Source organism: Sceloporus occidentalis, unplaced genomic scaffold (assembly GCF_023333645.1).
Source record: "Sceloporus occidentalis isolate IW3139 unplaced genomic scaffold, rSceOcc1.0.p SCAF_4, whole genome shotgun sequence".
Classification (NCBI taxonomy): Eukaryota; Metazoa; Chordata; class Lepidosauria; order Squamata; family Phrynosomatidae; genus Sceloporus; species Sceloporus occidentalis.
The window spans coordinates 110,518,232-110,545,846 of NW_028316984.1; the positions used below are offsets into that span (position 1 = coordinate 110,518,232).

Here is a 27,615-nt window from a genome sequence, read left to right on the forward strand (position 1 = left end):
CACATAATTTTTGATAAGCAAATAAATAACACCATTTTAGCCACAGCCACAGAACAGATTTTTTCATCCAGAAAGGCTGCAGTATTCAAGCAGTTTTAGGATTCTTTATAAACTAAATAGTCTATTTAAATTCACTACACACACATATACAACTGGTAACTATTTGAGTTGTCAGGATTTTACGCTTAATAGTTTGCTAGCAATTACAATTACTGTTATGCCCAATAGACTAAAACTTTAAGCAGGCTAACATGAAAATGAAATGTTCTTCTAATTTTACTAATCAAATATTGTACATTGGAACTCAGAAATCAGAAAACAGAAGAACCTATATATCTTTTAATTCTGCTGTACAAGTATCCCTTTAATTATACTGACCAAATCTGACAGCACCAGCCTAACCCACAGAAATTACATACAGATGCTGACCACAGTATTCCAGACCAAACAAGATGCAAATAGGAGGAGATCTGCAAATAGGAAACAGCCCCATCCATGTTTTTAATGTAGCAGTGGAGTAGAAGATGGTGGTTCAGATGGGTTCAATGATGCATGAAATGGAAGGTTAATATCTTTTTTAAAACCACTGTAACCATTCCTAAAACTGCTGTTATATGTTGACTGTATTTTACTCAGAATAATGATTCAGAATATCCTCTCTTATAGTATGGCAACCTTTATTGCACCACCTCTTCCATTTCTGCTATAAATACTTTTAAAACAGCGGGGGAAACTTACACCTACTGCTCATATATGTCTAGCCAGTTCCTACAATACTAGATCTTTAATATGTGTGTATTTTTAGGTTTGATTCTGGATAGCTCATAAATATGAGCCCATTCATAAGCATGACCACCACTGGAGTGAGTCATGTGCAGCCCAGGGGATATGTCCTCTTAGGGAACTGAGTACAGCACTCCACCACCCTGCCCCTAAAGTTTTGGGGAAAAGTTTTCTTTTACTGAGCCCCACTGTCTCTCTGCTTTCAAAATAAAAGTTATTTCTAGATTGGAAAAAATGACTTTTCATGAATGTAAAAAAGGATCCCAGAACTAGTGAAAATGCCCCAAGAACCTTCAAAGAATACAGTGGATTTCTATTTTAAAAATTAAATAAATTGTAGGTATTAGGGAAGGTTTCAGGACATGCTTGCCTTCTGGTCCTAGGACAGGTTCCCACTCCTGCTCTAGCCCTACTGACAAGGGAGGAGGGGAATAATATTGTCAAAATTTGATAACAGGTTTCTATTATACTAGTGGTTTTCAATTTTTTTAATTCTAGGGGAACACTTTATATCAAAATGTCCATAGGAACACAGGAAGTTGCCTCATACAGTCAGCCCTCAGTATCCATGGACTTGCCACCCACAGATTCAAGCATCCATAGACAGCAAGCCCACATTGTCCCCAATGGCATCATGTACATGTGGCTGCAATGCCATTAAGGACAGTCCCCGTTGTTCTGTGGCAGTATGTGCACACAGCCGCAATACCGTTAAGTTCCATTGTCCCTATGTGCATGTGCACGTGCTGCCACTGGGGACAACGGAACTTGAACTTGAACATCTGCAGATTTTGTATCCGAGGGGGTGTTTGGAACAGTTTATGAAACGTTATGCTATTACCCCTACCTCTCAGTTAGTCTCAAAGGTGCTACAAGATCCATTTGCATACTGGCACAGACTAACATTGCCTATGTCTTTGAATTCTCCCTTTAGCCATTAGGGATCTAATATGGCACCAATGTATGCACAGCAGTCAAACAAATTTGTGTCCAAAGATATCAGGGAACATTCTGTGCCACACAGTAATTTCCAATGAGGTGCTGCCTGACATCCTAACTCTCAGCAAGCAACCTAAACCAAATAAACTCTTTCAGATAAGTTTATGTGTCCTCCCTGCTCCTGTTTACAGATGTTTTAGGCAAAATGTATTTGCTACTATTGTTTCTTTCTCTGATAAAACCCTGAGAGGTTTCCAATAAGGGCATGTGGACTGCCCTGTGGTACGTTTTTTTTCCCTAGAAAATAATTGATGTATTAGCTATATCAAGACATGCAAGAGAATCTGAATTATAAAGGATACAGAAAATCCTTGTCAGAACACAGTTGCACTACATAGTTTGCTTTTGAAAAAATGCAGAAATACAATACTTCTCCCACCCACCCCAGCATTAAGACACTGAACTCCATAAGCAAGTATAATGGTGTGCTGTGATGCATACATAAACATTGCGTTGCTTGATTTCAACCTTTCCCTCCATAAAACACGTGTACATTACGTTTGCATTCAACCAACAAATACAGTGATATACAATATAAATCATTTTATTTGGGGGGGGGGTGTTAATGGTCTTCACCCAACATTATCTCTCTGCCAGCAATACACGCCCCAATGATGGATCAAATTTTCAATTCCCACCCAAATCCCACTCTCACACAATCCAAGATCTATGGAGGAGGGCTTAGAGAACATCTAGAGCAGGAAGGCAAACTTCTATCGTGCCAACAGAAAATTCACTCATGTTACACAGAATTCAGAAATACCAACAGCTGAGAGAACCTCTACAGCAGGAAGGCAAACTTCTATTGTGCCAACAGAAGTCTACTCATGTTACACAGAAATACAAACAATCAGGATAAAAACAAAAAGGTGAGAGAATCAAATATATAAGGTCAATGAAGATAAAACCAATCAACCTTCATAAAATCATAAAGGTAAAAGGTCCCCATTCTAATAAGTGTCCAAAGTACACTGGCAATCTAACTCATTTTCTAGGTGCAGGATCATATCCTTATGACAAAATAACAATATCACCTAAAGCAAAAGCAAAAAAGGGGGAACATAAGAGATAATGAGCTTAATATGTTGTACCTAAATATATCCTTGGTTTTTCAATGTAGCCATAGTGAGGCAAAGTGGGGATGAGGAGGAGTGCTGAACATCTTTCCACTATTTGCAAGTCTCCTGTTTATGAACTGTCAAAATAAAGTATTTAACTCCGGTTTTAATTACAATAAGCTGTTGTTTCATTCAGGAAAACAATATAGTATTTGTCAGCCAAACTGTATTAAGATAAATATTAATACAATGTACAGTCGGCCTTCCATATTTGCAGCCTTGACACTTGTGGTTTTGATTATTTGTGAGGTCAAGCTACTAACCTGGGCATTCCTCCTCCCCTCCCTCCCTGGCTTTTCCCCTTGGGGCAAAAAAGCCCAGGAGCAAATCAGCTGGGAAAGGTTCATGGGGGATGGAGGTGCCTCCACCCTTTCCCAGCCAGATCACTGCCTGGTTGGCCAGGAAAAAGCAGAATTAGTTCCTAGGCTAAAGGGACAGGCGGGCAGGAAACAAGGAGCATGTGCTCCTGCTTCTCTTCCCCCACTCACCCTTCCCTTTAACTGGCTTCCTCATAGGGGAGGAGTAGATAGTCGCGTTTTTTCCACATTGAAGGGGGGGGGGCGCGTCTTATTCCCCTAAACTTCATGAATGTGGAGGGACGTCTCTAGTCTTATATTGATGAGAATAAAGAAGGAGTATATTAATTTGACTTATAGTATTTGTTTATTCAATCTGATCTGTATCCTGCCTTTCTCACGTAACTGGAATCTGAAGTAGCTTGCAATGTAAGTAAAAAAACAAGCAGAAGTCAAATATAATTAAAAAACAAATTATCAATAAATTATAAATATTAAAAAGCAAGTAAATATTAGTAATAATGTTAAAATACAAATGCTTCTGCATTTTTGGTGATTTTACTTATTTGTTTTAACAAATGGTTTTGACAATAAAATTTGCTCTTATATCAATTAAAGTTACACACTATAATCAGAGTCTGAAGCAGCACTTGATTAAATCAGATTTTATTTACCATATTGACATGGTGAAGTAAAATTGAGTTTATTGGTTTGGCGCAATGACCCAGCTGGTGAATAGCTCTCTCTCTTTACAACATTGCTGTCTTATTATTTTCTCTTTAGACTTGGCATGGGCATTGATATGTCTCTATTAAGTTATGGTCTGTTCAGAACAATTGATATGCCCCACAGCAGTTTTTGAGACTGCATAGCAGAGAGATGACAGCAGTAATTTGAGATTTTTACAGAAAATGGGTTCATGTGAATGAAATATTGTATCTGTTCTTCCTTTTATATATCCGTAATATATAATAATATATCCGTAATTCCTGTCCAACCGATAAAGACAGCCATCTGTTGGGAATGATTTGATTATGTATTTCTGCATGGCAGGGGATTGGACTGGATGTCCCTTATGTTTTCTTCCAGCTCTATGATTTTGTGATTCTAGATGTAAATACAGAGAGGTTATTATGAAGACCTTTTATACACAGCTAGACTTCTCTCTCTTGGAAAAGGAGGAGAGGAAAACCAAAATAAATTGTGCAGTGATTTCTTATTCTGAGTAAGGGAGATATAGCAGATCTCCTTTTCACCAACTTATTTTAAAAAGAACAGAACAGCTACTATTAAGCATAGTTATTCCCACAGTTATGGGATGTCCATTGTCCCCACTACTATTTCTGGTATTGGTATTGATTGGAATTATTAAAAAAGAGGAGGAAATAAAAGGACATAAAGTAAAAGAATACACAATTAAAGCAACGAACTTATGATTATTTTAGATACTCCACTTGATAGAGGAAGATTGAACAAAATATTACTGAAATTTTGAGAGATTTCAGCGTGTAAGATAGGGAAAAATCAGCAATGATTGGGGAAAACTTAGCAAAAGCAGAAGAGACAGAACTTTTAGCAAAAGCAAGTATAAAAATAGAGAAAAAAATAAAATATTTAGGCATAATAATTTCAGATAAAACATTGGAACTATTTGAAAACAATTATATAAAATTATGGGCACAAATCAAAGGAGACCTGACTAAATAGAGAAAACTAAATTTATCCCTTTTAGGGAAAATTGAAGCTATAAAAATGTCTGTGCTGCCACGGATTTTATTCTTGTTTGAAATGATACCAATAATTATATCTGACAAGCCTTTTAAGGATTGGCATAGGGACCTAACTGGATTTATCTGGAATGTAAGGAGCCTAGGATTGAACTCAAACCATTACAAGATGCAAGGGAAAGAGGTGGATTGGGAATGCCAAATTTGCAGATCTATTTTGAAGTAAATTGTTTTGTTTGGATAAGGGACTGGATATTATTAAAGGATAAAAGATTATTGGAACTCAAAGGGAAAGCTATCAGATTTGGATGGCATGGATATTTGGAATATGATAAAGAAAGGGTAAATAAAAACTTACTAACCATTGTATTAGGAGATCTTTAATACGAGTGTGGCAAAAATATAAACTCCGTATAACATCTAAAATTCCCCTTTGGGTTTCCCCTCTAGAAGCTTTCTATAGAAGAGAAGGAAGATTGAAAGAAGATTGGTTTACATATGAAGAATTACTTAAAAATCAAGAGGGGATATTTATATTAAAAACACAAGCTGGATTAGAAGAAGAAGGGAAATTATGAATTGATTTCTTTTAAGGCAAGTATATGAAAGATATAAAGTTGATGGGAAAATTAGAGGATTCCAAAGCGATAAAATTGAATTGGAAATAGTTGGATAAAATTGAATTGGAATTAGAGGAGAGCCAAAAAAAAATGGTGAAAAATTATACAAAGCTTGAAAATAAACACGGAACAAGAGGACATTAAATATCAAATGATAAAGTGGGTTAAAAATGTAGGACATCTGAATAATCTGGCACAATGGGGAAAAGTGTGACAAAAAGGAATGAAGTACTCAACATCACAGAAGTTAAAGGAAATTTTTTATAATATATTCTATCATTGGTATAGAACTACCCAAAAAATTTCTAGAATATATAAAAAAACAAAATAGTTGTTGGAAAGGTGGTGAGATGGTCGGCACCTTTTTCCACTGTTGGTAGACTTGTAGAATGGCGAACACATATTGGAAAATAATTAATGAGACAAGAAATTCTATACTTAATATCAAAATGCAAAGGTCTCCAGAATGTTACCTATTGCGAATATTAGAGGAAGATCAGAAAAATAAATATGGGAAAATATTATATTACCTAATAACTACAGCTAGGATAACCTATGCACAGAAGTGGAAAAATAAAGACATCCCCAGTGAAGAAGAGTAGGTTCTCAAATTGTATGAAATAATTGAACTTGGTAAGTTAACCCAGCTACTTAAAGGCAGACCAGATGATGAAATTTATAATGAATGGAAACCAGTTATCAACTATTTTGAAAGTTTCAATCTATTATGATTGAACCTATTATAATATTATTATAATATTGATTATATTGATTGAACTATTATGGGGTTCAATCGCAGTGATAAGCTTCCCATTTTAGGATTTAAATTTTATAGGATATATAAGTAATATTAGATGTTATTTAATTTAGTGTATAATTGAAAATAGAATTTCAGGAAAGAATAAGATAGAATAAAAATTGGACAAGATAAAACTAAAAGTAGATAGGAAGTCATGATATAGTAAAGGAAATCCTAGAGAAGGCAAGGAAGAAAATTGGAGTGTATGTGATAAATTAGGATCATTTTAGGTATGAAAGAGTGAGAATGAAAGTAATCCAGAAAGATTGATGGAAGGTCTAGTAAGTGGATGAAGGTTTGAGTATGTGAAGAAGGTAGGAGTAAGTGGAGGGCAAGAAGGTAAGAAAAAGAAAGTGGAAGATGAGGAAGAAATGAGTAGATGAAGAGTAGGATGGAGGAAAAGGAAAAGAGGGATTAAAAAAGAGAAAAGGAGATTTAAGACTGGGAAGTTAAGAAAGAAACAGTCAGGATGGTAAAAGGATTAAGAGAATGGGAAGTGTGATATAGGAAGGCAGAAAGTGAATGTAAGTTTGTAAGGTATGGAAGTGTAGGATAAATAGCCTATATGAGGTTCTTTTGAGGATCAGATATAACGTTTGTTTTAAAATGTGTGTGTATTTTAATGTGGTGCATATAAATTCAAATAAAGATTTATTTTTTTAAAAAAGCATAGTTATTCCTGTATCTGGGAATGTCTTCCATACTTCTTTCATCACTGCCTTACTGCTTCAGTAAAATTTGCCCCAAAATGGTACAGTCTCTCTTCTATTATGGAAGAATATAATAGTAAAGAAACAGGTTCACATTTCTGAATGTAGGATGAAAATCACTTACTTTGGCTCTCTGTGGCAAGTTCATCATTGTGTCCCCCTTGAAGTCACTTTTGTTCTTCCTGCACAGAACAGCCGTAATAATGAGGATGATGACCGTAACAACTGCTATGGGAGCCAACACTGCTGCAATGATCCACAGGTTGTTGGGTGGATTTTTCACCACAGCTATGTACACCAAGAAAGGAAGTCAGTAATTCAAAATACCAGTTTAAGAAAGACCAATGAGCCATCCTATCCAGTATTGACAAATCCCTACTGACACACTAGGTCCCAAAATCTTTAGACTGGCAGAGCTCAAAGCAGAGCTTAGAAATGTTACTATTTTTGGACTACCACATTCCCTTGGCAGCCTGAAGTGTGGTTAGCCTACTGAGGTGATTTTGAATATTGAAGCCCAAAAGTAACTTTTTCAGGATTTGAACTGGATATACCCATGACTGGAAATGGAACCTTAAGCATGCAAATTATGCTCTAGCACTCATAGTGAAAAATCATTACCATCAGCTCCTAGGAAAACAGGGGAAAAACTGACTAGAAAATACAGTAAACAGAAATACCAGCTCAAGTTCACTTTGTGGCAAGAGTACAGCTGAGCAGCAGAGGAAATCTTATCAAAAGGTCCCCCAAGTTCCAGCTCCAGCTCCAGTTTTAGGAGACATGGGAAAGTCCTGTAGCTGAAATCTCAGAGAGCCACTGCCAGTCAGTGAAGACATTTCTGAGCACAATGATGCAACTTGGTATAAATTGGTATTCCTATATTCCACATCATCCAAGTTAAACCATGGATTATACAAGCAACCACTGTAATTCTTGTCATTTATGGCAGAGGTGGCAATTCCTTCCTCAGTGCAAGTTCTTATATAGTACTAATTGAATGCTTTGCTTCTTTTCATAAAATTCAAGTAATAATATTCACAAGAGAATGACAAGTAATACAGCATTTATGGCAGTGAAGTGACTAGAAATAAGAAAGGTGTAGGTCACATTACTATTTCCAGCTGGAAAGAGACTAAAATCAATAATGTAATATAAATGTATCCATAGCTAGCCAGACAATGTTGTAATCTCAGGGGTGAATTAAAAACTGAGGTGACCTCGAATATTTTTACAATTTATCAGAAATTATACTTTATTTTACATAAGAGTAATCCATATAACCTATGCTTTAACAATGCGATGCACCGTTTATGACAAAATTAAACCAAGCCTACCTACTCTAGAGAAGATACTCTTGCCTGGGTCAGGCAATCAGTATCTCATCTTAATACATGAAATCATGTGCAAACTTCAGGCAATCCAGTGCATCACTGATGAAAATGAGTGAACAATACAAGAAACGCAGCTTCCCATTCTCCCTAAACTAGGAATTATGGTTAATAGCTTCCAAACAAGCCAGGATATGTAAGTCAACTTCAAACTATGGCTAAATAATAATAAAAAAGGAAGTGGAAGAAATGAGTAGATGAAGAGTAGGATGGAGGATAAGGAAAGGAGGGATTAAAAAAGAGAAAAGGAGATTTAAGACTGGGAAGTTAAGAAAGAAACAGTCAGGATGGTAAGAGGATTAAATACACTGGTTTGTTCAGAAGCCATGAATCACAGTTACATAAGTGAAACTAAGGGACCGTGCAGACCGCCCCTGAACAGGCAGCCTGCAGCCACCTCCATCTTCAGCAGAGGTGGCCTTTCCAGGGTGCTAAAAGGAACAATCATGATTGTGATAAATTATTTTAAAGCAATAAAACACAGAAGTGCATTCTTACGGTCAGCTTGTACTTGAACAACATATCCCAGTGTCAATGCCATCCTTTGTGAATCAACGGTGCTCAAAAGTTTGGCAGCTGTTGTGCCCAGCAGAGGTTTCCCATTGTATAAAGTATAGTAAGTCAATTCAGCAGGATCCTTGGGACCTGGAATTCGCTGCATTTTCACCATCTTTTTTTTTAATTTAGTGACAGCAATGACAAAGGAAAAAAGATCACATCTACAATTTTAATAAGCTCATCACTGTGCCAACAAGATAAAATTAATATGCAAACAGACCAGTAAATTAAATTTGCATTCTTGGTTAGAACTGCAACATGCTTGAATACTCAAGCAGAAAATATTTTGTACAGTCATGACATTGGGAATCAGGGAAATCTATGGGGCCAATGTTAAGTGGATCAGTTATATTGTTATTTTGTTGCTGTGTGACTTCAAGTCGTTTATGACTTATGGAGACCCTGTCATGGGCTTCTCTTGGCAAGACTTGTTCAATGAAGGTTTGCCATTGCCTTCCCCTGAGGCTGAGAGTATGTGACTTGCCCAAAGTCACCCAGTGGGTTTCATGACCAAGCTGGGAATCAAACCTTGATCTCCAGAGTCATAGTCTAATACTCAAACCACTATGCCACACTGGCTCTCAAATTATATAGAAAGTTTATAATCTATGAAGCTCACACTTGATGGAAAGAGGAAAAAGTAATTATTTGTGAAAGGTGATTTTAATTACAAATTCCTTTATAAAATAAAGTACACTCAATGTTGCTGCTGTTGTTGCTGCTGTGTGCCTTCAAGTTGTTTCTGATTTATGGTGACCCTTATGCAAACCTATCACAATGTTTTCCTGGCACATTTTGTTCAGAGAGGGTTTACCATTGCCTTCCTCTGAGGCTGAGAGGGGGTAACCTGCCCATGTTCACCCAGTGGCTTTCCATAGCCTAGTGAGGATTTGAACCCTGCTCTCTCAGTGTCCTAGTCTAGCATTCAACCCACTACACTATGCGGGCTCTCAAATACTGTCCTGTTTTTCATTTACATTTCTTAAAGGAGCCCTCCAATGTGGTTTCTACAAAAGTGTAACAGAAAGATGGTAAAAAGAATGGAGAAGCATCAGAAGGCTTTCACTGTAGTTGTTACAATCTTATTACCTACCTGGACAGTGTAACTACCAACTGTAGTAGCTCGTTTAAATCGTCTTCCTTGCTGATGGGACATCATGAATAGTGGTGCTAAACGCTGCTCCATTAATCTTGCAAAACTCTGATTATTCACCCCCATCAATGTGACGTCAACTCCTTGTATAACTGCAATAGTAGAGGGAAAAATAACCTGTAGCAATAGATTAATAATATCTTAATATTTGGGCTGCAGGGAGATGTACAGTCATGGAGCTGGGAAGAACAAATTGGGTCACCTAATCCAACTTCGTCCTTTATGACTGACTATACAAAAACTACTGCATGCCTGTGAAAGTTTTTTTTTTCTCTTAAAAACTGCCAAGGAGGCAAGTTCCACAAGTTCATCACCCTTGGGGGACAGATTACTTCATTGCTGAGCTGCTCTTACTGTCAGAACTTTCTCCTAATATTTAATCTAAATTTGTCACTCCACAACTTAAATCCCTTTGCTTGCTCCTCTAATGACATCCCTTTTCTTTATAGATCTTGTTAAATATATGGATTATTAACATGTCCTCTGCCTTAAACACGCTTTCTTTGTGATTAAAAAAAGTTCCTCCCACTGTTCTTCACCTGTGGAGAACCTATGTATTTGCACGCCTGTCTGACAATAGTAAAATCTCTCTCTCTCTCTCCCCCCACATATATATATATATATATATACACACAGAGAGAGAGAGAGAGAGACAATAAAAAACAATAACATGTGACTGAGACACAGGCACACACACACGCACACACACACACACAGAGGTATATACACAGAGGAAATGGAAATCCAAGGCAAAGTGAAAGAACACATTAAGGAACTTAAGACAGCAGTCTAAACCCACATGAAGCCAAACAGGTTGAATATGTTTGGAGTTGGGCATCCCCATGAGTAGCTGTAATGTTTGGAGAGGGAAGCAGCATAGAAACAGGAAACTGTCTCTCTGAGAGCGCTGGAAGTAAGAATTAAGGCATGAAGAATGGAAGTGGACACCTGCACAAAAGCAACTGAACAGTGAGGATTCAAATGGATTTGGCTAGGAAGTCAAAATAACACAGGAAAAGCTGGCCCTGACACAGAAATAGTCTGGAAATCTATTTGTGAAGGTGCATAAACAAGATGGAATTAATCAGCTGCATTAAAAATACCTGTTTATCTTGGATAATGCTCTCTGTGGAGGTAGTTCCAGCTGAGGCAAAGCAAGCAGACCAAATGCTACAGATCCAGAAAGCTTTGATTCTCCTACCAATATACTTTTATGTTAATATATAAATTGTACCCAATCATGTTTTGCTGACAAGAAAACTAAAATCATGTTATTAGGCAATCCCTATTTCCCAAGCAGCAAGAAGTACCAGGATAAACTCTAGAATTTTGTTTGCTTTTGACAGAAGAGAAAGGGAGCAATTTTCTGAGGCCCCATTCCCACTGGCGGTTTTGCTCTGGAAGGAACTGGGCAGATTCGGGGGGGGGGGGGTTCTCCCGAATCTCTCCGTAAGCAAGTGCTCACTACAAATCAGGGGCATTTTAACCCAAATGCCCTCTTGGGGGAATTGGGTTTAACATGAAGGCGCCTGCTGTCAATCAAGCGATTGTCATAGGTGACGTTTGCAGCACTCATTGGGGCATTGGAAGTGTGCTTCCCCCCTCCTTTTTTTTTATAGAGCCAGGCACAAAATGCACCAAAATGTGCACATTTTGTCAAATTTAAAAACCTCCTGTGTGTGTGTGTTGTGGGCATCTGAGTCAGTGCAGGTTATGATCTGCCCTTGGCTCCATTTTCAACCCCAAAATGCAAGCTAATGCATCCTGTATCCCCCCCCCCCTCCTTGCCACACCAGAATGCCTTTTACACATGTAATAATAATAATAATAATAATAATAATAAATTCCTCACCTCAGAAATGCCAGAAAAGAATGTGATTGCCATGCATTCTTTTTTTGCTTTCAAAAGCAATTCAGGGCTACCCCTGAATTCCTTAGAGACAGTAGCAAAAGCATGTATCAATTTGCCAATTTGCCAAATTGACAAGAGCAACGTTGTAACATTCAGATTGTAGCATTCATTCCCAAAGGAAAAAGTCTTGCCCTTCGCAACATTTCCCCTTTGCTGGAAGCGAGCAAATGAAAGGGAAAGGGAACAAGCAGCTAGCCATGTTCTATCCATCTATATATCTACCTCAAGCAAAAAACATGCACATATTTTGTCAAAAATAATTTTAAAAATTAAAAAGGGGGAGAAGGTGCCTGATGCGAGCTCCGTTCATGCCCTGTCTCTGACCTGAACTGAACTGACCCTTTTCCTCCTGCTTACATTCTCTTTAGAGGAGGTTTGCCATTGCCTTCCACTGAGGCTGAGAGAGAGTGACCTGTCAGTTCCAACTAAAGTAGACCCATGGAATCAATTGGGAATAAAAGGGAAATGCAGGGCAGGCATTCTGACTGTAGCATCCACATATAACACAAATAATAATAATAATCCAGGAGCAAGAGGAAATGAAAGCAGCACAAGCAAGCACACAGTCATGTCATCCAAAAAGTCATGCGCATAGATTGTCAAAAATAAAAGAGGCTCCTTCTGCTGCAGCCTGATTTCCCTACATCCCTCCTCCGGCTTGTCCCCGCAGCCCAATTTCCCTTGGCAATCCTCCTCCTCCTCCTCCCTTCCGACCCTCCCCTCCCTCTGCCCTAGCTCCTTCATCCTCCTCCTCCTGCTCCGCTATATGATGCCCTCCATGGCTCCCTTCTTCCTGGGGCTCCTTCATCCTCCTCCTCCTCCATCACTTTCTCCAGTCCCCCCCGCCCTCCCTCTGACAGCCCTTTGCAGCCCCTGTCAGTCACCCTGATTTCCCCCTTTAGCCTCCTCTCAAATTCCCCTTTTTGCATCCAGGCTCTTTCCTCCTCCTCCTCCTTCTCCGATGAGGGGAGGGAATGCTCTGCCCTCTACCCGCCCTCTGACCTTAATCCCTCCCTGAATTTGCCCTGATCATGATCGGGGGCAAGTTCATATTTCGTGGAACCCGGGTTTTTTCAGAAAAGACGGATTTTGCCCCGAATCTGGATACCCCGTGCTAAAGGGCATTGCCTTGTGCATGCCTCGAAATGGATTGTGACAGAATCGGGCCCAATATGAACTTCACGTGGAAGAATCGATTTCTCCTCCAGGTTAAAAGGTAGTCTGAATTGGCCCTAAGATTTCCTTCATTTACAAATGTAGAAGTAGAATGAAAATATGTCTGCCTGAACTTGAATCAGATCCACACAGATACTCCTTTCTTCAATCATCAACTTACTTCCTGCTTCTGATTCCATTTCTTTCAAAGCACAAACCTGTGTTTAATTCAGTCACATTCATGGCCCTTAGAAGCCTCCTGGAGCAGCACATCACCTTTTAAATAGGCTGCAGAGCCACTCTGCCCTATTTAAATCAAGATTCTGCCTGCACAGACCAAATATACCCATCTTAAAAAAGAGTAAAAAAAAAGTAATGAGTTGTTCCAGATCTTCCTGGAAGATCCAGAGCCCTCCATTCAATGCATGGCAGCTGTTTAAAACATGTCCTGCTGTGCCACCTGGCACTACTGCCACAAATCACTCGCTCTGGGATCAGAATGAGGTGCCCAGGCCTGATCAACACTGGGCACCTCCTTCTGACCTCAGAGCAAAGTAAATGCTGCAGCAGCACCTCTGCCAGGCAACACAGTGGGACACACCTGAAAACAGCTACCCAGTGTCAGAATGGAGGGCTCCAGATAACAGGCAGTTGGGGGGGGGGGACAGTTTCAGGACCAGGATATTCCAGGCTGCTCCCAGAGTGTCTTGACCCATGCAGACACGATACAAAAGAGCTGTTTTTCAATATCAAGTCAAGTCAATTTAACATTTATTGTACTAAGGCCATGACGAAATGAGCTTATCAAAAAACATAAAACATTTAACATTTAAAACAAAAGGTACTGAATGAAAAGGACAAAAAATGTCCCAACATTTAATTTGCAGTTAAAAATAATTAACTGTTAAAAAGGACAAATGGAAAAAGAGACATCTTTCCTGGATATTAATAAACAAATATGATATAATCATAAAATCTAATTAATACTTGGCATCTCCCTGGCAATTTATGGTGATTTTATTTAACTTTCTCTTTCTAATCTTTTTTGCAGCCATGGCAAAAAGAGCCACTCTATGCATTACACAGTCGTTGGTGTCACTCAAAAGGAATTGGACCAAATCAGCAGTAGAGCTCCCACTTTTGTTAGTCAGCAAGGGAGTTAAAAATTTCTATCAACTTCAGGCTGCTTCTGGTTTGGGGTGTTGGTTCAATTTTCTTCCCCAGTCTGTGCAAACTCTGGAGGGTTCTAAGGGTATGAAATTGGACCTGGGACTAACCACAGTTTCACATTCCATCTTATAGCAAAGACTGTAATTAGGTGAGCATGAGCAGCGCTAAAGGACATGAAGACATTTTATAACACACCAAAAAGTGAAGACTTCTTTTTTTAAGTGAAGCATAAAGAAGCACAGATATATGGCTTAAAAATAGGCAGCCTCAGGAAACAAAGGGAGAAGGGTATTCATATTCAGAGAAAAGGGGTAGGCACAAGTTGTTGTAAGAAAAATATATACATACATTTTAATACCAATGTTAATACCTGTTGTGCTTTAGTATTATACCATCTTCATATTTATGTGTGTTTACGTCCTAACTTCTAGAGCCCAGTTATTCTGAGCTTAAGAGGTGAGACACATGGTTTTAAAATCAGAAGGAAAGAACTGTCCAAACAACAGATTAGCTACCAGTTCCAAAAATCACAAACCAATGAACATTCCACTTGTCAACTTCACATGAAGTACAATAGCACTATCATCAAGGCAGCAGGGAAGTATTTCTTTAAAAATGCCAAGTTTTACCTGTAATCACCCAGTAGTCTCTAGTTGCTTCTGAAGTATCAAGATTTGGATATTCCAAAGCTATTGAAATAAAAAGGGAAAAGAAAAGAATTACTCCAAATAGTCATAGTTCTGGATTGAGAGGAACATCAATTAATAAACTTCATTCATTGGACACAAATGATTGAATGTATACTATCCCATTATAAACCACAGGAAGCAACTTAGGTTGAAATAATGGATGTTAGATGACATTCGCCCTCTTTAAATCTCTATGATATATTTGACTGTATTCTACTGCCTTTTGTTTGCTTATGTTGGCTGTATTAAGGATTATTGACTTATTTTATTTATTGTTAAGTTACTTCAATTGTATTTTACAGCATATAAAGTAACAATGTGTGGTTATTAAGCAAAATAACGTTCCCTAAACACTTAGGATTGTGTAGTATTTGTATAGGATGTACTCAAATCATGCTATTGATGTGTCACACAAATCCAGAAATAAGCATACAGTACAAGACTTAACCCTACTGGATTTTACCAATGCAGATCTTAGGCAAATTTCACACCCACACATAGATGTCTGGTAGAGCCAGAGTCTGATAGGTGTGCTGGCACAGATAAAAGGAAAACCAGACTGAAAATTATCCATATAAGCATAGTGATTGATTTAGATCACATATTAAGCATGTATCTGCAAGGAGATTTCAACCTTCGGTCACCCAAGTCAACTCCAAATGCAGCCTACTGCCCATATTTACCTGTTCAAAATTATTTTACTTTGTTCATATGCCCCCTTCCTCCCAGAGTGGGACCCAAGGTTGCTCACAGAGGGAATCAATTAAAATCCACCAATGCAGTTTTTTAAAAAAATTGACACAGTTAAAACAGTATAAAATTATTTTAAAACATACACAAGTTAAAAAATAAATAATACACACCCCAGTTTTTAAAAAGCCTCCCTAACACAGGCCCAAAACACATGGGCCAAAAGCACCAGCTTCAGGCCAATCCAGGGGCATGACATACAGATGATGCATCATCCCAGGACTGGGGAAAAGCTGTGCAGCAGCTGCCTAAGGCAGCCCCAAGGCTACCAGCAAAAGGGGTACAAAAAAAGCACTCCTTGCCAGTGGCCTGTTTGGGACCATGGCTGCCACCGGCCTCAGGACTGTGGAATCTGGTCACCACAGTCTTGTGCCGAACAGAGCGCAAGCTGTAGTGCCCAGAGACTGCTACAAGAACCCAGTCTGCTTGACCCCAGAATTACTTATTAAAAGCCTGCTTAAACAAAAGGTGTTTACTCTGCTGGTGAAAGGAAAGTAGGGAGGGAGTTCCAGAGGATGGGAGCAGCCACTGAGAAGGCTCTCTCTCATGTCTTCTCCCAGCAAGCCTGTGATGGTTGCAGGACAAAAAGAAAGTGTTCCCCTGAAGGTGTTAAGAGTTCTTGAAGATACAGAAGGGGAGATTCACTTTCCAGAAATCTAGACCTAAGCCCTATGGGGCTTTATAGGTCACGCTCAGCACTTCAAAATAACTCCGGAGGTAATCATCTTATTTGCTACCATTGCTATTCATTTACTTTCTCGCTATCATTGCTTTTCATTTACCTTCGACAGTATCTTCAATCAGTATGCTGTATTGTTGCAACTACCCAAGTGGGGACCATTTTCTATGACTTGTGGGAATAAAGCTCAAAATTGGAGCTGTGAAGATCAGAGAGAACACTAATCTAGCATTTGTGGAACCTTTTGTCCGTCTCTTTTTATAGAAACTTTTTCACTACAGCAGAGGTTATTAGGACCTGAGGAAATATGTGGACTTAGTTTGAGATACACTGCTCTCTACAGTATTTTGGATCTGTGTTTATTGTTTTTCAGAATTACTACAATGCGGGTACTGTATATAAAAAATGAAGAGATTGCTTATCTGTAACTGTGGTTCTCACACAATAGGGTTTGCGCCTGCACAGAGTCTCCATTCAGAAGCTGAAAAGCTGAGCAGATTGGTGGGAGGCCCCATCCACTCCAGTATACTGAGCATGCTCAATCCCACCAATCTAGCTCCACCTTCAGTTCAAGTGCACTGCAAGAAAATTAGCAGGGACCTGACTGAAGGGAGGCAGAGTGGGTTTGTGTGAGGGCACAAATGATCACTCAAAGAACCACAGTTACAGGTAAGCAACCTGTTCTTCTTCATGATCTCTGTGCCTCACACAATCAGGTGACTAAAAAGTTTACATGTGGCAGGTGGGAAAGTCACTGCAGAACTGAAGAGAGAACAATCCACTTTGAAAACAGTCAAAGCTGGCATCCCAACAAGACCTGGAATCAAGCCAATAATGCCAGACAAACGTGGAAGGTTGAGATCACATGGCAGACATCAGGCAGAGGGACGCCCCTGAAGAATGTGGCAGATGAGGAGACAGCACTAGTTGATTGTGGGCACACACCCAAAGGAGGAGGGTGTTTGAAAAAAATAGTCTGGGCAATCCAGTAGCCTTTTCTAGGTCCACTGTAACAAACAAACAACTTGTTGGTCAATCTGAACTCAGCAGAACATTGAACGTAAAATGCCAAAGCATGGCAAACATCAAGTGTGGGCATAGTCTTTTCCAGAGGAATGGAAGGGTCTGTATACAAGGTGGGCAGCACAATATCCTGAGAAAGGTGGAAAGGGAACACCACCTTAGGGAGAAAGGAAATGCCCAGCCTGAGGACCACTTTCTCCCTGTGAAAAGTAAAGAAGGACTCATCCGAGCACAATGCTGTCAGCTCGGAAGACCTCCTGGATGAAGTGATGGCCATCCTGTTTTCAAAGTGGATTGCCAACCCCAAAGATTCAAAGGGGAGCCTGGTAAGATGCGTAAGCACCAATGAGAGCAACCAGGAAGGAGCCAGCGGAGTTAGCGGAGGATAAAGATAATGTAGGCCCTTGAAAAACCTCTTCAAGGTAGGCAAAATGAAGAGCTTAGCCGACAGTGAACCAGGCAGTTGGTTAGCTACAATAGCTGACAATATACCTTGAGAGATGAAAAGGTCAGCCCTTGACCACACAGATGGAGCAGGAGGTGCAAGGTCATAGATAGTTGAATCGGTGAGTACGGCTCAGCTCTAGCCACATCAAAGGCAAAAAAGCACTTCCATTTATAAGAGCAAGGCTGCTTGGTAGAATCCTTCCTGGAAGCTGAGAGGACCTGAAGAAATTCTGGAGTGGTCAAGGCCGGATCCTCCAAGCTGTCATGTGGAGGCTGTGTAGGTCCAGGTGAAGGACTGCGCCATTGGAGTGGGACAGACTGAGGTATTGGCCTCTGGACAGGTGGAGTGGGGGGGAGACAAACCAAGGTTGTCTTGGCTAGTAAGGAGCCAGTAGAATTGCACTGGCTCTGTCACTGGTGATTTTGGCCACAATCCTTGCCACTGACAGGAGTGAGGGGAAGGCATAGAGGAAGCGATGGCTCCAACTGAGAAGGAAAGCATCTCCTAGGGAGCCTGTCCCTCAGCTTGCTCTGGTGCAGAACACTGGACACTATGCATTCTCCAGAGGGCAAAGAGATCCAGGGAGGGTGTTCCCCACCATGAAGCAATGAGATAGAAAGCTTCCTGTGATGAGATCCATTCATGTTAAAGGACCCTGTCCCAGCTGAGGGACTCTGCTAGGACATTGTCCTTGCCTGCCAGATGAATGGCCACTGAGTAAATGGAGCGTTAATGGTACCATGTCCAGAGCTGTTGAGCAAGATGAAGAAGTACAGGGGAGTGAGTTCCACCCTGTTTGTTAATATAACAGACTGTGGCAGTATTGTCTGTTACCACCTGGATGGCTTTGATGAGCATTGATGTGCATTTCCATTTCCTGTGGCCTTGTACACAGAGGTCTTCGAAATGGGCCCCCCAGTCCGTCAAGGACACATTTGTAGTGACCATCCTGAAGGGTTATGGAGGTTGAAAGGGCATTCTCCTGAAGATGTTCTTGGGGATGAACCACCACCGAAGGGAGGCACAAACACGTTGAGTAAGTGTCAGCCCTTTGGACTGTCTGTCGTTGAGATGGTCGAACACAGAGAAATCATTCTTGTAGAGGCCGAAATCTTAAGCACGACAAATAGGTTACGACTGTGGTGGAAGCCATGAGGCCTAGAAGTTGCTGAATATCCCTCGCTCTAGGACAGTCCATATGGAGATCAGAGCAAAGGTGGGTCCAAAGAGCTTCTGCCCTGCTGGAGGGTAAGCAGGCATGAGCCATAACAGAGTCCAGAGATGTATCTATATACTCTATCACCCTGACCGGTTCCAAGACAAACTTGGAGGGGTTGACTGTGAGGCCCAAGTTGGTGAGGAGAGAAAGAGTGGTGTGGATAACTCGGAACAACTGTGTGCGGGATGACGACACCAGCAACCAATTGTCCAAATAAGGAAAAATCTTGATTTCCTGGACATGAAAGTGGGAGATGACCACTGCAATGCATTTTGTAAAGACACGGGGGGCGATGGAGAGGCCAAAGGGTATATTGATAGAGCTCTCTGTCAACAGCGAAGCAGAGAAACTTGGGTGCTGAAGTCTGATGGCGAGGTGAAAGTAAGCATCTTTCAGGTCTATTGATCAAACCAATCCCCTTGATGGAGAAAGTGGAGGATGGACTGAAGGGTCACCATCTTGAATTTGTGTGGCATGATGTAGTGGTTGACACCCCTTAGATTGACTATAGAGTGGAGTCTGCCCTCTCTTTTGAGCACCGTGAAATACCTGGAGAAATAACTGTCCACCTTACATCTGTCTGGGATGCGTTGAATGGCACCTTTGTTGAGAAGGGAGATCTCCTCTAGGAGAGGAGGGCAGGCTGGAGTAGAGTGAAAGACGCCTAGAGGAGGAGTACTTGCAAACTCTATGGCGTAATCCAGACTTACAATGTTAAGTATCCAGTGATCTGTGGTGATTCGACACCAGTTGTTGTAAATGCAGCAAAGTCTGGAAAAATGATGAGATGGCAGTGGAAAGTTCTGAGGATTTGGACAGGAAGATGGTGTCGTCCCAATAGATCCATCAATAATGGGATTTGAAGGATTAAGGCTTCTTGGAAGATTGTTGTTGTTGTTGTTGTTGTTGTTGTTGCTGCTGCTGTGGATAGTGCTGCCTTTAGGGCCTTCAAGAGGATTGCTGAGAAGAGCCCTTGTATTGAGTAGAGGCAACAGAACAAGGCCAGGAGTGGTTGGAAGAGGCAGGCCGGGGGTGCCACTGCTGTTTCCAGTACTGTTGTTTCTGACTGGTGACACCCAACCTCTTGTCTGTAAGGCGTGCCTTGGCCAATGTGTCCAGAGACCCATCGGTATTAGCCGCAAAAAGGCCGTCACCTTCAAAAGGCAGATCCTCAGTACACTTCTTAGCCTCATTTGTGAGATCAGTAGATCTGAGCCAAGCATAGCGACAGAGCGCAACTGCATCTGATATTACTTTGGCCACACAGTCCACAGAATGTCTAGCTGACTGGACCTGTTGGTTGGCCAAGGAGAGAGCCTCAGTGTAAAAATCAAAGGCAGCCGCCTTTTGTTCTTCTGGTAGGAAGGGGATGAAAGCAGCCATGTTATCCCACGAAAATTTTTGGTAAGCACCCATGCAAGCCTGCATGTTACTCACCTTAGCAGAAAGGGCAGTCAAAGAGTAGAAGCGCCGTCCAAAAATGTCAAGGTGTTGAAAAATGTCCTTGTCAACTGGAGTAGAATGAGTCTTGCCAGAAGACCTGGAGGAAAACCCAACTACCAAAGAGTTAGGAGTAGGGTGGGTGAAGAGATAAGGCACAGTATCAGGTTGAATCTTGAAGCAGGTGGTACAGATGAAGGCTTCAACCAAGAAAGGTTCATGACATCAGACAATGAGGCCAAAAAGGGGAGAACAGCTAGTGAAACTGCATTGGTACCAATGATCTCAAAAATCAGGATCTCTCGCTGGCTTAAGAGCAACCTCGACCTGAAGGCCTATAGCCTGAGCCATTCTCTGGGCCTCATTCAAATAGAGCTGAATAGAGCTGGGGATTGTGGTGTGATGTCTTCAACTTTTTCCTGAGGAGATGCAATAACAGGAGGAGGAGAAGCTGGAGACATTTCCGTGTCATAAGCCAATTTCTCAGTAGATTGCTGAGAGATGGAAGGAGTAACCTGTATGACAGCAGGAGGAGGCATAGACTGAGGCATTGATATTGAAGACACAATTGGAATGACATCAGGGATAGGGATTGTAATCGATGTCGATAGCGGAAACTGGGCTGCTGGCAAAGACTGAACAGGAGATGCAGGAGGTCAAGAGACTGTACCAGTAGTACGAGGCAAAAGTGAAGGCACGCTGGTGGTATCACAATCAAGCCTAGACTCATGAGCATGTGGAGATTGAGATTGGGGCTGAGCTCGATATCGAGAGGGAGAGACGTAACATGACAATCTCTTCTTATAGAGATTGTTATGGTGGTAACAATCTCTATAAGAAGGAGAGTAAGACTGGAAAAAGGAAGGGCATTCTATCCAGTATTCTTCAGCTAGATAATGACCAATATACGATGCCAAGGCATAAGGAAAATCTCAATAGAAGTGCCTAGAAGACGACGTAGATAACTAAACCTGGTCTTGAGATGGTGTTGGGGAGTGGTGAGATCAAGACAGAGACACATCATGGTGTTGAGCGACTGAACATGAGAGGGAAAGCCTATAAACCCAAGCTGGAGAGGCAAATATCTGCAACAGGACTGAGACAGGAACCGGTGGCAGGAGAGACCATTGACGACAGATCGAATGAATACCGAGCCAGGTGGTACTGGAGCACTCAAAGTGGCAAAGGTCAAACCTCCCAATGTCAAGTCTGAAAGTGACCAAGATAGGGGGCTGCGATGCTGGCAATGGTATTGAGGCTGGTAGCAAAAAGGCCATAATAATCTTCAAGGCGGTTGCTGCCATGGAGACCAGTGTGAAGGTCAAAGCAGACATCAAGGCCAAAAAAGTAGGAGGCAGAAGAGATGTCTTAGACATGTGCATCTTCTTAGACTTCTCGGCATCAAGGTCACCCGAGAAATCTGGTTTCTTTTTGGTCTTGTGAGGTTACTTCTCCTGGGAAGCAGAAGGAACCTCCTGCAATGAAGGAGACCAGACAACAGATTGTCCTGCTTACCTCTACTGAAGGCAGCACAGCAGGGGAGTATACAAAGGAATAGTCCAGAGTCCAGTCCAAAGGTCACACAATACCAGTCAGTCAGTCACAGCAAAGGGCAGAAGCAAGAGCGTAGTCACAAGGCAAATCCAGGGGTCAGATAACCAGAGTCATGAATCAGAGCAAGGAACATAGGAACAACAAGGCTGCAAGACTGATTGTCAGCTGCAAAGAATCACTGCAGCTGGAGGTCTTTTAAAAGGCCTCTGCTTCTCTCAGCTGAAACCTATTAGTTCTCCTGTTGGCTTCTAGCCTGGAAGAATGCCTCAAAGACTCCTTGACCTATCTTCACTCCACAGGTCCTAGCACCTCCAACCTACAGTCCACAGAGTCTTTTTCTCTCTCTGCAGCTTCTTGAGCCTCCTCTGAGACTGCTGATCCAGGCAGCCCCAGATCTGTCCCTGTCTCAGCCTCCTCTATGTCTTCAGAGTCTGAGTCCTCTGACTGTACCTCTAAGTTAGGCATGGGCAGTCCAAGACACAGATGTCATAGCCTGCAACATCGAGAGAGCAGGCTCCAACATGCTCGATGTTGAGGTCCTAGGTATCGAGGAAGGCACTGTAGATGGTAAGACCTTCGAAGTCAAGGGAGTCGATGTCGATGTCGAAGCCGATGTTTTGGAGATCTTCGGAATCCTTGGAAGTTTGGAGGTGGGCACCAAACCCAAGGGATCAGTCTGAGAATAAGATTTCTCCATAATGGAAAGGGAACATTCCCAACTGTTTCAAGCATTGGGCTCTGTTGCGCAGGGTCCTGTTGGTAAAGGAGGGGCAGATGGAATAACGCTCAGCAACGTGGCCCTCACCCAAGCAAAACAGGCATTTAGATTACAATCAACATAGAGCTTGAACAAAGAGTTGGAGGCCACAAGAGGCCCAGAAGCAAGGCGCCCATCTGGATAGAGAAAAACACAAAAATTCAATTCCAAGCTCTGCAAGGGCAATATTCACAAGAAAAATAAAGGGAAAAAAGTGAAATCACAAGAAAAAAGATTGAATCTACCGTACACGAAACGACTCAGCTAAGGAGCAGTCCAAAAGGAGTGTTTCTCTAGCAGCGGACAAAAACGAATCGAAGGTGGAGCTAGATTGGCAGCATTGGACATGCTCAATACACAGGAGTGGGCGGGACCTCCCGCCAATGTGCTCAGCTTTTCAGCTTCCAAATGGAGATTGAGCAGGCACTAAACCTATTGTGTGACGCACATAGACCACGAAGGAGAATTATTATTATTTATATGTTAAAGTGGTGGTTTTATTCTAAGGACACATTTATTTCTTTATCATATTACAGTTTAGTGCATTGTTAGTTTCTCCCTTCTATTTTTTCCTGTTTTCAGTGGTTGTAGGGGGAGCCTAAAGGGAGATGACACACTTTAAATTAAAACAATACAGTAGCACATTAAAAAGGCCCCAAACCATTTTTGTAGGTTAACATATCTAGACAAAAACATAAACAGCTCTGCTGATTTGCTTGGCAGCATAACAATAATTTTAAAAATATGAAAAAATGTGGAAAATTAGGAGACTACTAGTCAAGAGCACAGCCATGGAAAACACATCTACAAATAAATTCAGGAGGAAATTTCCTACAGCACTACAGCCAAAGAAGAATTGCTCTTGCATTTTTAAAAACTTTGTTTGCACTTTCTTGCAAAGTTACTTCATCTCCATCTTATCATTAGTGGCTTTAAAAAATATTTGTTCGCGTCACTGGCACCCCTTCACTGTGGTCCTGATAGTCAGGCTTCATGATACAACATCAATTTGCATGATATCTTATTAGCTTCATGGACTTGAATGGTCTGAAGTGAAGAGACACCACAAACAATGATCTTGGCTCACTATGGCTGCATCTGCACCGCATAAATAATCCAGTTCGACACTACTTTAACTGTCATGGCTCAATGCTATGGAATTCTGGGAGCTGTAGTTTGTTGTGGCACCAAAGTTCCACTGGTGGGGGGAACGTTATCTCATTTTCTTAACAGACCCACAGGACCAGAAGTCCTAACCTTCCTAGAAATCATTTCTGAAGACTAAGGCAGAAATGGGAGCTGTTGCTTGGTTTCATCAAGCAGTAATCTCCCTCCAAATCCCCAGCCTGGTCTTTTCACCATTATTCTTGCAGCCAACAACTCAAACAAAATATAAACAGTTTTGAAATAAGAATACATTTTACTTTTCATTTTAGCAACCAAATAGCTAATCTAGTCCTTCAATGAAAAAAAAATGTACCTTGAAAAAGGCAAATTTCACTCCCAAAATTAAAACATTTCTACTCAATAAAAATAAATCACTTCCATTGTTTTCCATCAGGTTTTCAGGCTGTGTGAAAGAATTTATTCCTGACTTCTTGCTTGCAACTGTGGCTAGCATCTTCAGAGTCACAGTTGCAGGTGAAATGTCAGGAATAAATTCTTCCACATAGCCTGAAAAACCCATGGAAAACTATGGATGTCAGCTGTGAAAGCCTTCAACTTCACAATCACTTCCGTTGTTCAACAAAATGCATGAAATTCCTCAGCTCACTCTGCGTTTGGCTATAATGTGATGACCCCAAGTTTCATAATTTGCTCTCTTACACATTACATGCCAAGGCAAGAATGTTTTCTCACACAGTGACCAGAATTGGTTCTCTGTTTTTACTGATGTTCCTATAGACCTGCATGAATCTCTTGCCACTTTTCGTTCTTGTGTGCACTTAAAATAAAGTTTATCATCTGATGATGGACCCCTTTTCAGAAGCAAAACATTGTTGGCTATAGCTTGATAGATGGCTGGAGGAAACATGTTATGTGTGAAAATTATTTGTATCAGGGAAAGCAATGATGTGTAAGTGCCAGTAGGACTTTTTGAAGAGCCGCCTGCAAATGATAAGCAAATACTGAGAAAAAATAGGGTCCTGAAGGCTTACCTTCAGCAATAGTTAGAGGTGGGTAAGTGAGATAAAAACCCACCAGTTCTGCAGAAAGATGATTAAGAAGGTTGCTTGACTCAGTGCCATTTAAGACTGTACTTTCATTTCTCACCACATAAAACAGAGTGACAGCTTGAGAAACAATTGATGTGTTCAGGATCTAGAAGAAAAATCAAAATAAAGAAATAACAGATAGCTTAATTTTTCTTTATTACTTTTTGTACATATCATTACATTAGTGCAAATGGAAAAAAAGGTTAATCATGCTGTCATTGTAAAACACACATGCTCGTGAGTGTTTTCACTCCTTGGTTAGGCTATCCTAGTTTCACTATAGAACACAGGCAGAAGAAAAAGTATTCCCCTTCAGAAAAAAGAGGGTTCATATAGACACAGTCTAAAGCTTTGGGTGCTTTATTCTATGCCATGTTCACATGGGCGGCATGGGAAGGCTCTGGGCACATATGGCTGTACCATGTTCACTCCAGGTGTAAAATGGAGGAAATTGTTAATTGCCCTCAGATTTGTTGATATGGGGTGGGAAATAAATATTTAAATAAATATGTAAACAAAAAATGTGTTTTTCTTAGTATCAGTTTTTCGTTAAAAAAAACAGATCAAGACCCAAGGAGCCCTTTAGACAAGCATTAAGGATACACCTATACTACTTCTTGCCAAAGTGAAGTAAGATCAAATTTATTCAAAGGACTTCATTATTTGCTTCTCCCTCATTATCAGCACATCCGACATTATTTAGAGGTATCTGGGATGACTGTAGATATGTGTGAGTATGGTTAAGTTCAATCCTTGCACTATGTTCATCTCCCTTTTAACTAAGGAGAACTGAACATTCAACTCCGTGATCTCATCTGTTTTTATGATTAATGCACCTATAACAGATTGACAGGGTTGTCAACTGTAAAGTATAAAGAAGGATGTGCTCAAGTGGGGAGATTCTATAGACCTTACCCTTTAAATAAAAGAGAACTGAGAAGAAAATGGAAAAGGGAATGGGCAAGAGAGTAAGAAAGTACACAAAATGTTCCATGCACAGGTGAGTCACAATATTTCAATAGACATCTTCTTCCATCCACACAAACTGCAGAAGTGCATTAAACAGAAATAGGGGACATGTGCCTATCTTCACACTAGTGCCTTTTTCAACAAGGGAATGTCATGCCCAAACAAATCCCCAGATGCTTACAGAGCATTTTAGACAGGTCAAATGCACGTGCATTCAGTTTGCACTGACCTGCAGCAAGTATCTAGAGCTGAAAAGGCCTCCGTCTTTTTTGATGTTCTCAGGGAAAGCAAAAGAGCAAGAATTACTCTTCTTTATCTATGGTATTTGGGAATAAAAAAAGTGCCTAAAAAGTGCTTGGCACTGTACATAAATAAAAGAAAGCAGGCCCCTGCTCACAATCTAAGGCTCAATATCTAAATAGTAAGGAATTTAAAAACAGATTTAGTACAGTTAAATAGCAGATCTGTTCCCACTGTGATTCAAAGAAATAATGACAACATGCCACCACTTGGTGACATGACACAGAGTGTCTTAGCAATAGTAGACACTAATGTTTTACTTTTCCACATTTTGTTATGTTGCAGCCTAGATTTAATGGGCATTGTTAACACTTGATGTACACACGATACCTAAAACTGCAAAGATATAAAATAGTTTTATTGTCACAGAAATGTCAAACAGACAAAACAAACTGATAGGTTACATAATAATTCACCCATCCATCCTATTGAGTCAATATTTGATAGAAGCATCTTTGGCAGCAATTACAGCTGAAAGTTTTTGGGGTAAGTCTCTATCAGCTTTGCACATCCAGATCTTGCCATTTTGCTCCTTCCTCTTGGCAAAAAGAATCGGTAGACCCCTTGGACAGGAATAACTATAGGCCAATCTCACATCTCCCATTTTTGAGCAAAGTGATCAAGAGGGCTGTTGCCCTTCAACTCCAAGTAGTCTTGAATGAAACAGATTATCTAGATCCATTTCAAACCGGCTTTATGGCAGGATACAGAGTTGAGACTGCCATGGTCGCCTTAGTGGATGATCTTCATCTAGTTATCGACAGGGGAAGTGTGACCCTGTTGGTACTTCTGGACCTTTTGATACCATCGACCATGGTATCCTTTTGGAATGCCTGGGGAGTTAGAGATTGGAGGCACTGCCTTACAGTGGTTCCGTTCCTATCTCTTGGGCAGATTCCATATGGTAACGCTTGGGGACAGTTGCTCCTCCAAAGGGAGTTTACGTTTGGTGTCTCTCAGGGCATCATCCTGTCCCCAATACTATTTAACATTTACATGAAGCCGCTGGGGGAGATCATCCGAAGACATGGAGTGGGATGTTATCAGTATGCTGATGACATCCAGATATATCTCTCCATGTCTCGGAGTACAGCACTGACTAAGGATGGCATCTCTCCTCTGAATGAATGCCTCAAGGCAGATGAGGAAAAAAAGACTAAAACTCAATCTGGACAAGACGGAG

The 27,615-nt window shown here is 40.8% G+C and overlaps 1 protein-coding gene across 1 annotated transcript in view; it reads right to left on the reverse strand.

Annotated features, from left to right (window-relative positions):
- Positions 1–27,615, reverse strand: part of KIAA1549L (KIAA1549 like) — a 263,272-nt gene that overhangs the window by 102,769 nt on the left and 132,888 nt on the right. The window contains exons 9-13 of the mRNA XM_089523106.1: positions 25,107–25,269; positions 15,018–15,077; positions 10,092–10,243; positions 8,939–9,110; positions 7,177–7,340 (exon numbers count right to left, since the gene is read on the reverse strand). Of these exons, the coding sequence (XP_089379232.1) occupies positions 7,177–7,340; positions 8,939–9,110; positions 10,092–10,243; positions 15,018–15,077; positions 25,107–25,269 (711 nt within the window). The remainder of the gene's footprint in view (positions 1–7,176; positions 7,341–8,938; positions 9,111–10,091; positions 10,244–15,017; positions 15,078–25,106; positions 25,270–27,615) is intronic.